Source organism: Lygodium microphyllum, chromosome 8 (genome assembly GCF_053477565.2).
Source record: "Lygodium microphyllum isolate KBCC chromosome 8, Lygodium_microphyllum_v1.1.10, whole genome shotgun sequence".
Taxonomy (NCBI): domain Eukaryota; kingdom Viridiplantae; phylum Streptophyta; class Polypodiopsida; order Schizaeales; family Lygodiaceae; genus Lygodium; species Lygodium microphyllum.
This window is the reverse complement of record NC_141142.1, coordinates 140,129,827-140,143,537: the sequence shown is the minus strand read 5'-3', so window position 1 is coordinate 140,143,537 and position 13,711 is coordinate 140,129,827. Positions and strand designations below refer to the sequence as shown.

The 13,711-nt window shown below is 40.9% G+C and overlaps 1 protein-coding gene across 1 annotated transcript in view; it reads right to left on the bottom strand.

Annotated features, from left to right (window-relative positions):
* LOC148032938 (SUMO-conjugating enzyme SCE1-like) overlaps positions 1-13,316 on the bottom strand; it is a 29,207-nt gene extending 15,891 nt beyond the window's left edge. The window contains exons 1-3 of the mRNA XM_087683621.1: positions 13,027-13,316; positions 12,820-12,903; positions 67-219 (exon numbers count right to left, since the gene is read on the bottom strand). Coding sequence (XP_087539747.1) covers positions 67-219; positions 12,820-12,903; positions 13,027-13,095 — 306 coding nt within the window. The 5' untranslated portion in view covers positions 13,096-13,316. The remainder of the gene's footprint in view (positions 1-66; positions 220-12,819; positions 12,904-13,026) is intronic.
* Between the last annotated feature and the right edge of the window lie 395 nt (positions 13,317-13,711).

The following is a 13,711-nucleotide window of genomic DNA, read 5'->3' as shown; positions in this document are numbered from 1 at the left end:
AACAGAATCAACGGACAGAAGCAAGATCTCAGCTTGAGATAGAACAAAATGAACGCTCAAGAATACCTGGTTCTCGTTGATAATCGAAAGACATACAGTCCCTGACGGATAAACGTTAGGATGGAAGAAGCCCTGAGGAAATTTACATTTGGGCGGCTTGCTTGGATAGTCCTCGCTAAACTGGAGTGTAAGAGGAAAGTAGCCACCTGCCCAATCAGTCTGCCAGGAGAGTAAATCAGCATTAGCGTAGCGATTGGAAACACGTAGTTGAAAAATACACCAGGATTGCAGAAACCATGACTTGAATAGGCATAACAACTCTCTTATGAACCAGTGAACACACTACGTCGTCCAATCATATAATGCCGTTTTCCCAAGGGCTTATTGGTTTTCAGTCATAGCTGCAATATCTCAAATTCTGTCCTACAATTCTTGCAGCAGCTGGCAACGATTCATCCATTCTTCAGAAGAACTTCTGATAGTTAAAGCATTTGGCTTATTCAGAGGAGATATCTAGTGCCTCGGTTTAGCCATGTGCAACGAACATTTAGTTTTCAGGAAACAGCAAAATCGAGCCCAAAAATTTAAAACACGATTTGAAGCAAATATGTTTGGTGGATCTTGTTGAAAATGCAATCTCGTTCATCATCAAACCCTAAGTAAGGAAGAACTGAAGTCTATGGATATCCAATGAGATAGTGCCTTTCCTTTGGTGTTGTTGGAGTAGGATGTATAATATATCTTTTTGATGTACTAGAGTCTAGTATGATGTGTCTTTTTGTTTTGATAGTTTATTGAGTGTTCACTGCTCGATACATTAGTTTGTATTCAGTTTGAGTTCTCAATCTATGTGTCCGTGCTATTCATTCTATTCTATGTGTTTACAACAACTCCATTAACACGACCTCTTTGCTTTCGTTGCTCCACACCATTTTGACAAGGTCCTCGTGTTGCCTAGCTCAAAACAAATGGTTATTAAAAGATTTGTTAATAGCACGCCTTATTACCACGTCCCGAAGGCAATGGCCTAGCGGCTAGTTCATGGCCTCATAAACACAAGGTTGTGCGTTTAACACAAGGTTGTGCGTTTAAGTCTTGTTGGGTGAATCACTTGGTTGGACAACTATGGTTATATGATGTGTTTGTGAAGTCTAGGCTCTTGCCTACTCGAACACTCGGTTATGCTTATACGGTGTGTTTGTGAAGTTTAGGCTCTTGCCTACTCGGACACTCAAGTTGATCCTCCTTAGCAAGGTGACCAAGGAGGATCCAAATGTGATCAACCTCCACTATTCATTTAACTTGCGAGCTATCGTATTTTCATATAGGAAAATTCCAACATGGCTTTTCGAAGTCTCTCAACTAATATTTGGAAAGAAAGCGCCCCCCCATGGGACACCATACTACCATAAGCATGCTCCTACAACAGCAAGCACTGTCTTTGGCAAGAGCACCAAAAAGCATCATGTTCATTTGTTTTAGCTCCCCAATATCCTATCTAGCGAAAGGAAAACCACTTCGACTTCGTACCAAAAGCACAAAGTCCTTCCGCTGCCTAAGGTGTCACCAAGCATAGCACTTAATGATATATAATGAAATGATGTGGCAAGCAGGTATGCATGCAAGTGACACAACTTCCCAAAAATCAATTACGAGACACGAACTGAAACATCCCTAGAATCTTTCAAGAAGAGGCTTCTCTTGTTGTTGCAAAGGTTCCTGAAATAGGCACACACTCTGTCTCTCTCCCTCTCACAGCTTGTTTGCTTTCTATATGCTCCAAGTGCTCTCTCACAGCTTGTTTACTTTCTTTTGCTCCAAGTGTTGCTTTTTTTTTTTTTTTGCTTTTTTAGAATGCCTAAATTTGGTATGCAGCGTTTTAAATCAGCATGCATGTATCCGTGTGTTAAAGGGCGCATGTAAGAGATTGCTTCATTTTGCGTTTGTATACACATTAATAAATGCAACTTTTTAAACGGGTGCGTCGCTTATTTGCGTTTGGTGAGTTGCCATCTAGCAGAAGCCGATTTAGCAATTGCACTAACAGGCAACAAATACGGTCTCATATGCAGCCGGACAAAAGCAGCCTAGGGTGAACAGCAAGTTGAATAGGTCCATCATCACATGGCAAGTGAATCGACTGCCTCCTGGCACGTCAACTAACCAATTTGCTGGATTTTCGCCAGTCACCAGTCAGCTATTGTATTTGATCCTATAATTAGTCAACACTTCATGCCCATATGCAAACATTGAGATCCCATATGCACTGGCCTGTTTCCAACACCCTTGTAAGATTCTTCCCTGCTATTCACAGTAGGCCAGAATTGTGGGTCTATAAATTCAACCGTGCTTAACAAGTTTGCAAAAGCTCTTGGAAGTTAACACCAGCAGAGAGCGGGAGGGAGAGAAAGGTGGGAAGTCCAATGCATGTTCTGATAATGTGGAAGACTGCTAAGGGTGTCTATATGCAGTAAGAAGTGGGATACTATACCAAGGACCCAAACAAGAGTGGACTGAAAAGTCAAAAGTCTCAAAAATCCCACATTATTTCAATAGCCCTCGTAACTTAATTGGGAGCCAAAAGATCATGAAAAATAATAAAACCACCAATAATCTCACTTCTACAACTAGATGAAAGGAAATCACTTGTGTGCTTCTATAAACTATCTCGTGCACCCCATAAGAGCCCTCTAGACAATAGGGGACATGGGAAAGCTCCACAAGGGTCGTGTAGTCCATGGAAAGTGCCACAACGGTGACGGATCCACGATTGCACACAACCAACACCTGCAAGTCTTTCTAGAGTTAGCAATCTAGACAGCTCACATGTGAGTCTGAGTCATGCCACACATTGCTAGATATTTTTGGCTTTTTTTGTGGCCATTATGATGTGTATGTGGGCATTTTATGCTGGTCGACCAGCATTAAATGTTGGCTAACCCGTGGCTATTTTGGCATTGTATTCTCCTATCTATGCTGGGCCCCCTCTTCATTCGGTCATATCATCAACACAAGTTCTATTGGAGAGGGAACCAATGTCAATGCCTACAAGCCAATGACTCACTGCTATACGTGACATTCTCATGTTTGGTGTATGGATTCCGTTTCCCAAGCATTCTTCTAAGTTCTCCCCTTTGCAATGTTCTTTTGTGTTTTTCTCTTTTCACACTGTCTACAACCTAGCAACTGCTTTTTGCTGCCCATTGCCCTATTATCAACCTTCTATAGGCTGTGTTTTGGTCCAACAACCTGCATTTTGATTTTTTGCATTATTTTATTCCTAATTAACTTGTATTTATCTGATCAGCTGCTGCATTTCTTGCGTTTATTGCCTTTGCAAGTTGGGCGATAGCACTCTTTGACTTCTGACCATGTCTATTGATTGTAATATTTCTTCTTGAGATCAATTTTTGTGATCAGCTGGTGTACTTTGCAATTGAACTGTGTTTGTGCAGTTTGGGCTGTGGATTGGTTATACTCTCTCTATCCTCCTCTTCTTTCCTTTATTTTTTCTTCCTACCTCTCTAGATGGCTCCCCCTACTGTTCCACTAATGACATTACATGGCCTTGATTATCTCACATGGAGTGCTATTGTGAAAGCATGGTTTGTGCAGAGCAATTATGATATGTTGTGTCTAGAGCTTGTAAACATTCGGAGCATCCTAGTCCTCTTCCAGTTGCTTTTGATGAGGACAACTATGAAGAAGAAGCTACGCTCACATGGGATACTAATGATGCCTATGCATATTTTGCCCTTCTTCATTGCATCTCCAAAGAAGTTCTTCTAACCATCACCGCCTACAAGACTTCTCCCACAATTTGGATGAAGCTTCTTATGTAGTATAAGACTCCTTTACCTATGCATGCCGTCACTATTTATCGATAGCTCCAACAATGAAGTTCAAGCCAAAGCACAAGATTCAATCTTTATTACTTCGTGTCACACAAGTCTGAAGACCAACCTCACCACATGTAATCTATCCTTCTAGAGGCTCATCTTATGGAGACTGTGCTCTGTAGGCTCCCTCTAGAGTTTAATGGAGTGACCAATGCTTTGAGGGCTCGAACATCATAAATACCCGTAATCTTTCTACATATGTCTTCGATGTTGCTTGAACATGAGAGCCTTTGCATTTATGTCTTCGATGTTGGTTGAGCATGAGAGTCTTTGCGTTTATATAGGAGGGTTTCATCACAATCTCATGGTTCCAGTGAGGCCTTTACAACTTCAAAGAGGGGTGACAAAGAAGAAGAGCTCAAAGGCCCAATGTTATCACTATTGTAAAAAGGAACATTTGTGCAAGGATTACAAACAACTAACAGCTTGAAGGAAGAAAAAGGGAAAGAAGAAGAAGCAAGATACGGACTCCTCCATTCAATTATCCTCTTTCTCAGACTCCAACTTGGATCCTTCGACCAACGCCAAGGCCAAGGCAAAGACAAGGTCATCTTCTTCAAACCAAGGAACGGGCTTGGCAACCCCTCTTGCTTTCTATTACAAGTGATGCGATCATTCCTCACAACTCTCCAATGTCAAAGAGAGCATGTGAGAGGATGGTGAAGTGGACCAAGTGAGCCTCATCTATACAAGTATACAAGTGCACAAGTTCCAGAGCAAGATTTTCCTGACACACTGACTCAAAACTAGTAGGTTTCAAATCTTAGAGTTGGGATTGACATTAAGATTCATGATGAGCAATTCTTTGACAGAGAATGAAATTGGCTCCTAGTCTGAGCTCACATAAGAGGACACTTTGGCAATCGAGCCGAAGCAAAGAATCCATAGTCGCACATGGTCAAATGCATTTTTAACAAGATGTCTTATATGCTACTACGAGACATTGTTGACAAACACAAAGAGTTGTTATTATTACTCTCTATTGTTTAGATTCTAACACAATCGACATCAACATCGAGTTCTCTCTGAGCACCTTGGTGATGGCTTGATCACCCACTACTTGGGTATCCATGGTTTTGGTCCGATGATTCTTAGTTATATGGACTATGATTAGACTTTATCATCGTATCATTGTATTGTATCAAACCACCCATGATTTGAGAGAATGTTAAAAATCTAGATAGCTCATGCTTGAGTTTGAGTTTTGTCGAGCATGGCTAGATATTTTAGGCATTTTTTTGTGGCTATTGTGATGTATACTTGGGCATTTGATGCTGGCCAACCAACATTAAATATTGACCGACATACTGCTATTTTGAAATTGTTTTCTGCTATCTACACCAAGCTACCTCCTTATTTAATCATATCATCACCACAAGTTTTATTTGAGAGAGAGAGTCGATGCTAGTGCCTATGAGCCAATGACTCATTGGTATACGCATCATTCTTGTGTTTGGTATATGGACTCCATTTCCCAACCATTCTTTGGAGTCCTCTTCTTTGCCATATTATTTTGTGTTTCTCTCTTCCATCCTTGTGTTGAGTAATTTATTACAGCAACTAGTTATGCTTCCATTGCTACATCCATTTCTAACATCTAGAGCCTTAGATAGAATAGCACAATTTCTAGCACATATTAGTAATCCCCTATGAATTAAAATAGAAGACCGAATGCAAGTAGGGGCATTTTCCATCACAATTCTCATGTCAATTAGGACAATCTTAAGACAAGAAGAACCAAATAATTGTCACATGCCTACTCCTCAAATCGCGGAACACGTCTTAGCAATCCATCGAGAGATATATCTAGAAGACGCCGCCCGGCACTCCCAAGGAATGACACGGGGTTTGCCAACTAGAGTCTCTCGAGTCTGCCCCGCAACGGAACTTATCCGACCGTTCCCACTAGGATTGACCTGAAGTCCGGGTTCCTAGCCAACATTGTCTAAGGTCATAGACTGACTTTTTCCTAACATTTCTCATTAACATTTCCTTTGAGGAAAGCTCTCAGCTAACCGAGACCACCCTTCCGTAGGATAGACCCATTGGTCACATCCACCACGCTTACCTCAGGGGTTGTTTTAGTTATCTAATTACCTACCACGTTATGTTTGACACATAAAAACAGCTTTCTTAATTAACCCGTTAATCACAGGTTCCTTTATGTAATTTAGGCCACTGACATGAAGACAAGATAAAACAAGATCAAATACTTCCTTAACTTATCTTCAAATTAATGTTTGTCTCCCGCTCATAAGGGAGAATTAAGTGTTCCTTTCTGCCTCCGCAGAAAAAATCCTTCCGTCTCCTGGCAACAAAACCCGAAGGTTTATCCTACCAAGATTCTGCCTTGTAACTAGTATCAAGGCCTCGAGATCCCATCTCGAGTCGCGTAGAACACTTGTGTAAGGCCCGGAGGCATTGGGATTTACGGCCAAAGTCCCCACTGGCACCCAAGCGTCCTCCTTCGCCAAGTAATTTCCGCGAAGAGACCTCTCGCGGAGGGTTCGGTCCACATTCCCGACGCGGATTCACAACCCCCTTGGTTAGGGTTTAATGGTTCGCAGGGAGTAGCTAGCGCCATCCTTCCTCAATTATCCCTTTAGGAAATCAACCACAGTTGAAGCAACCAGCTTAAAAACAATTACTAGGAAAAACATCCCTTTGGTTTCCATGGCAATCAATCATCTCAGACCCGGCCATGCAATCATCAATCACACCCCACTTGGGTTAACATCCAAAACCACATTAACAAACAGTGGAACGCACAACCACTTGCTTCAAGGCATCGCAATCCCATTGCATGCACAACCAGAATTTAACTTAGATGTATCAAAACACTTTTACAACCTTTTTAAACAACCAAGCATTACTTGGGTCAATATCCATCTTTAACAAGATCAACCTTCGTTAAAACCATTTCAACAGTTCCAAGCAACATGCTTAGCATGAATCAACTACCCTAAAGTTCGCTCTCCCCCTTGGGTTAGGGCTTCGCAAGGTCGATTTAACAAGTTCCTTCCAGAACCTTTAAATTAACTAAGTGATTTCATCTTGATCTTTATTAATCCTGGCTACCTATTTAGGGTAGAAGATCAATCCAATTCCTAGAGTAGCTATCTAATATCACAGGTCACCAAGTGCTAACCCATATTGCTAGCACATCACCAAGTCACCAAGAGTACATTAATGAGATTCCAACCTGATTAACCATAGGTTATCCAATCCTCATCTATCGGCTAGAGTTTGGACAAGGATCTCTCAAGTTGACATATATCGACATGTGCATGATCTAATTGTTACTTTAATGTACTCTATCATTCTTGCGCATGAAAAACCTTATCATTTCATGTGCGTCAATCCATACAGATTCCATTCTATTTGTCCCCTTGACTCCCATGCAATCATCCCGTATTTGCAAGATTTCATGTGACAATATTTCATGTACTAAGCTAGTCAGTATTTCATGCAACTCACGCACTTGAGTTTTCATAGTCATGCACTTTAAGTATAGAAGAGAAACCATGAATGATAAGCAACGAGAATAGCAAGAGGGTTAGAGGACACCATTTCCAAGGGGGGAGTGATCAATGGCGTTCCCTGATTTCCCTTCAAGTTCTCTTCTTTCTCACCTTTTCTTCTTCTCCTCTCTCTCCCTCTTCTTCTCCTTCTTCCTTTTCTCTCTCCCTTCCTCTTCTTCTTCTTCTTCTACGTTTCCTCTCCTTCTCTTTCTCTCCTCTTCTTCTTTTTCCTCTTCTTCTTCTTTTGTTCTCTCCTTCGCTTACTCTCTCTCTTTCTCTTCTTATCTTCTTCTCCCTCTCCTTCTCTCTCCCTCTCCTCTTCTTCTCTCTCTCTCCTCTTCCTCTTCCCTCTTCTCTCCTTCCTCCTCTTCCCCTTCTTCTTCTTTTACTTCTCACTTCTCTCATTCTCCTTCTCTTCTCTCTCTCCTTCTCCCTCTCTCCTTCCTCTCCTTCCCTCTCTTCTCTCCTTCCTCCTCTTTCTTTTCTTCTTCTTCTTCTTTTACTCCTCGCTTCTCTCCTCCTCCTCTCTTCTCTCTCTCCTTCTCTTCTTCTCCCTCTTCTCTTCTTCTCTTCCTCTCCTCTTCCTCTTCTCTCTCTCTCCTCTTCCTCTCCTTCCCTCTCTTCTCTCCTTCCTCTCCCTCCCTTCTTCTCCTCACGATCAGGCGGAGCACTAAAATTACGAGGGCAGGGGGGGCGCGCTACCAACGGAGGGGGGGGACTCGCTTCTCCAAGCCCACAAGGGACGCTGCTGCTATTGCCGACGGAGATGGGGGCCGCTCGCTGCCTGTAGTCCAAGAGAAGAGGGGGGGAGCCTGCTGCCGAACGACGAGCTGGAGGAGACGCCTGTGCTTGAGCTGAAGGAGAGGGCCGCTGTCGTCGAGGGAGGAGGGGAAAAGGCTCTCCTTTATAGGGGAAGGGAGGAAGGCGCCTCCCACCACCTGGGGGGGCTGCATGCCCCCCCTACTCCACATTACTCTCACTCTCTCTCTCCCCGCCATGCAGTCGACAGGGGGAGAGAGAGGGAGTTTAAAAAAATTTAAAAAAAAAATCTTAGGGGAGGAGAGGTTCCTACGGGGAGCACGGGAATATTACAATAATAATTTCCCAAGTAACTAACTGCATGTTAATACAAATCAACTACACTTCAAAATCCATCTAACATGCATATGGTGATTATTCAAGTTTGCATATGCCTTTGCTAATGCCTAACAAGAAAGAATGGTTTAGAGAGTTTCAAATTCCAATAATTAACTTAAAGTTCAAGGTGTTTATGTGCACTCAAAAGAAGCCTCCCAATACATGATAAATTTATTGTCTTACATATTGCCAACTTAGACATTTGCTATCTTAGTCTAATAAGCATATTATAGTTATTATTAATCTTGCTACAATATAGATTTAGGCTAGAGACGCTCAACAAGGTGGTCTATACAAACTCGCCTCTTATTTCAAGCTAGCCAAGGGAGCAATCAACATTGTACATAGCCCTCAATTGCATGACCATGGCCATGAAGTGGTAACCAATGTGCTAACTAAAACGATAAACTTATAACCTACATATGCAAAATTGGTCAAAGCTCAAAATTCCTAAAAGTAACAAGGCAAGTGTTGGGCATCACTAGAGAAATGATGCCCCAAATCCCAAATGGACAAGGACGCTTCAATATCTACAAAACATTTGCATACTTGTATAAAGATGGCCTAGCATAGAAACATAATTTCTAAGAAGCATTCTATAAGGCTCTTGCTCTACCTAGTACAATAATGACTTTTAAATAGCCCATTCACTCAAGCATTCACCCTTGCCTGCTTTTAAAACATATGGATACAAGGAGCTATGACTCTTGCCATTGGTGATTCACACAAGATTACAAACCACCCAATCGATAAAGCAATGTTAATACTTCCATTATTAATTTTGGAATCATTTGACAACCCAAGTATAAAAGGGGACACAAACAATAGGTTGAGAACTACATTTTTGTGAGCAAACAAACAAAGACTCGAACATTGCTATCAATTTGATCCAAAGGATATTATAAGATTCTTCATCAAACACATTCATGAGTATAACTCTTATTCTTGAAACATTTATGAATATAGCTTCTACTCTTCAAACAATTGTTTCTCAACCTTTAAAACTTGAAGGTGGTTTTAAATAGCATAAGCACCATATCTATCAATTTAAAGCCATACAAGCCTAGCCTACTTTCCTGTTGGAATATCAAAGTGAGAGTATGAGAGGGTGTGCACAAGAGGGAGAAAGTCCTCGAGTTTTTTTTTTTTAAATCTTGCTTAATGAGTTGTTCACGAGTACAAATGATGCTCTCTTCAATTGAGAGTGACATTCAATCCATTCACACCTATCTATCCTTATCCACCGGTGCATACATAGAGTTCACAATATCTATCTCTCAACACCCCCCTTCAATGCCAGAGTAGCATTGGACTATAAGACATGTTAATGTTTCCCCCCTCAAACAAATGGAATGCCTTTATAAATCAGGCTACAAGAGTACTTATAAGTAGAGGATTTATAGATTTAGAAAATTCGATCATCAGGTATTTTGGAAACAAAGTTGACCTCCAATTCTTTTGGTACTTCAAGGGTAGTAGGACATTTACTGATAATATGCCATATCTTCTTACATTTGTTACACTTCATTTTGTCAGTATATTTTTTTTAATAGTTGCTTACAAGATATCCCTTCTTATTGCAAAAGGAGCACTTGGTGGAGATAGCATGAACCAAGAGTTGCTCACGAACTATTGAAATAGAGGCCTAACTAGTATTGCCTTCTTTTTTATTTCTTTTCTCCTCATCTAAACAAGATTGGATGGTGCTTTCCAAGGTTGGATTAGGAATATTTATAAGAGTACTTACAAGGGTTAAAAATACATTCTTTACAACTTTCAAGAGAATTATAATTGCATCTTCATCATGAATTTGAGCTTGAACTCAAGATAGCTATATCATGAGCCCCTTCATGTGTGAGATGAACTTACCCAAGTCTTCTCCTTGCTTGTACTCTGAGCTTAAAAATCCAATCTTAAGGAAAATTTTAAAAGTCCTTTCCTTTAGCTCCATGAAGCTTTTCAAGCTCACCCCATTTCTCCTTAGCAATGGAGAGTTGGTCAATATGATAAATCAAAGATTCATCCAAATGAAGCATGATTATAGCTTGGACTCTTTCATCATCTTCTACATCAAGGAAGTTTGACGGGTCAATAACCTTGGTCCCTTTGGTGAAGGGCCAATAGCTCCATTTTATTATTTCATACTTCACTAATATATGTCGTGGATTAAAGTCTTTTCCATCGAACTTACAAAATTAAGATCTAACATCGGCATGTCACATAAGCCATGGCCATAATAGGAAGGTCTTACTAATTGCACTAGGCAATGGTAGTGTCTAGTCCTTTACACAACGACCAATAAGTGCGAAAGCAAATGAAATGATTAATAAGTAGCAAGCTCAAATATAATGCCTTATGAGATGAGATGAGGAATGAGGACAATGGTCTATGTGTTTAAAATCTACACATAGCCTTACACTGATCAAGAAGAAAGGTGGCAATTAAGCACTCAATGAATATGTTTAAGACAGAAACTAATCTCCTCAAGATGGAGATTTAGTATAAAACACCTTTCACATATTGACTAGAAACAAAATTGTAACTATGAAATGTAGTGCTAGTGTTTACAAGCACTCGTCTCATAGTATATATTTACAAGTCAGCTTTTTTAAATGAGCTAAATGATGTTTACCAAGTGTCATTGAACTTAAAATGGAGCTTTCAGACCTACAACAAACTCCAAGGGCTTAAATCAATGAATAGAATCATTGATGATAATTTTTAATTAGTAGAAAATTTCAAAAACCAAGGCTATGGTTGCCATAGAGAACCCCAAGGTTTTGTTTATTGGGAGCAATAGAGAGGGAATTCCTCTAAAACCTCTTAGACTATCAAAAATGGCACCTTTTCTATGTTTGCTACAATGCCAACTTGCTGCATCTCCAATGTCTAAGTTTTTCATGCTAGGATGCTATGCCACGAGCTAGAAAATAGACCTTCAAAAGAGATCTTGAAATGAAATGCTCTCTTTTGCTCTCCTCAAGTCCTCCAACAAAGGTGGCTATGGCAAGCAACTATGGAGATGAAGAGACATTATGAGAAAATAATATGCTCTTATGCACTTAGTGCGAAATGAAGTTGAGAAAAGCTCGTTGGGTCGAAGTTAGCTCTAATAACATGTCGGAATATCAAAGTGAGAGCATGAGAAGGTGTGCACAGAAGGAAAAGAGAGCTCAAGTACAAGATGATCTTGCTTAATGAGTTGCTCACAAGTACAACCAGTACACTCTCTCTACAATTGAGAGTAATCTCTAGGTTATTTAAATAGCCTTTGGATGGCTAGGGTTAGGGTTTCCCCTTGCCCTCCAATCCTTTCACATCCATCTAACCTTATCCACCGTTGTATACATAAGGTTCACATGCCTATCTCTCAACATTTCAACTCATATAGTAGATATGTTTCAACAATAGCCCTAAAATTTGATTTCTAAACCATTATCAATAACTATCATGTAGATAATTGAGCAAACAAAAGACATAAGCTTATAATAATAAATGTATATCAACCATTAATGGACTTGTGCTCTTTATTTCTCATGATAAGAGACACACCCAAACACCCTCGAGGAGACACCTTCCCTACAAATATTAGCTTAACCATACCAACAGTCTATGTGTAAATAGAATAGCTTCCAAATGAACGAGTGGCAAAGCTTGATGGTGACCCTTCTCTATGATTATCCCACTAAGGACCAGCCAAGAATTTGAGTGGATAAGAAGCCATACTTTGATGAATACTTGGCGGATAAGAGGCCATTCTTCAATAAATACACCACGCTGATGCACCTGAGGAAACTTGAACCCACAACCTCACAACTGCAAGTTCTTGTGTCTTTTGGGCGAGTTGAGACTCATTAAGAGGATAAACTAGCCTAAACACTCCATGTGATTTTAGATGTCCAACCGAATGATCTTGAACGCACAACCTTACAAATAAAAGTCCCTATGCCTGTTCGAGGCATCGAGACATTTGTATCAATTGCAAAATCACTTGTGCGCCGGATATTGCTTTTGAAACGCATTCACATATTAATGCGTGGCTAAAATGGTGATGCAAAACGCGACGGTTACGAGACAACTCTGCAGGTCCCTCCTTCTTCTAAAAGCGGAGGAGTCCCCCGGATAATTTTATGAAGGCCCAACTTGGATGGTTATGTCCTCTCCCATAAACATGCGCTATCGCCAATCAACAGTCACTAAGGCAGGGAACAGCCTTAATCGCCAACATACGGTAACCAAAGGACAAGACAGCCCAAACTCACATTATGTTTGCCGGGAATAATGCATTGCCACAACATCATGTTCAAAGAACCATCCGGTTGCGAGTCAGGCCTTGCCACAAACCCCTGCAAAAAAGAGAATAATAAGCATCTCGAGACGACACGACCACCATTGATTGGAAAGATGTTAAAAAATAGAGAGAAACATAGACAGGAACAGGCACGGGGATAGAAACAGAAACCACTTACATGAGGGTGATCTTTTCGCCATGACTTCCGTTCCTCTGTAAGACGGCCTCGTGCGATTCCTCCTGACATGAGACAGTCGCGCTCGGAGGGGCAGGGATGACGGCGCAGGTGCGAGTAGTTCGACGGGAAGGATGAGAGAGAGAGAGAGAGCGCGAAGGCGGGAAACGGAGCACGACGACTTTTCGACTGCACAGGCGGGAAATAAAAATTGATCGTACTCTTAAGTACAGGTATTAATAATGCAAGAGAGGGGAAGGGCTCCAGCAGGATTCAGAGTGTCTTTCCATGAGCTGCAATTATCAATATCTATGATTTCTCTCTAAAACTAGTGAATTCTAGGCGAAACTTCCTTCATATGTGGGGAGGGCCGGAGATCATCTTCATAACACCATCCAACAGCACATACTCCACATTTTAAGGAGGGATTTGAACTACAATTGTTTGTCACCATAGGAAAGGAATTTTCTCTAATTTTCCCATTCTCCCGTTTATAGGAAATGTCACCAAATGCTGCCAGTTTAATAGGAGTTGAGCTAACAACATATAAAGTTGATATTGCAATTGCACATAAGGACATTTCTAGCAGCCATCACTAGAGTTACTCCTGAAGATCTATGCTCGTGGAAACTTGCTCTTAGGGCCTAGTTGCACCAGTATGAGCAGAGATAGCCGAAGATCATCTTGA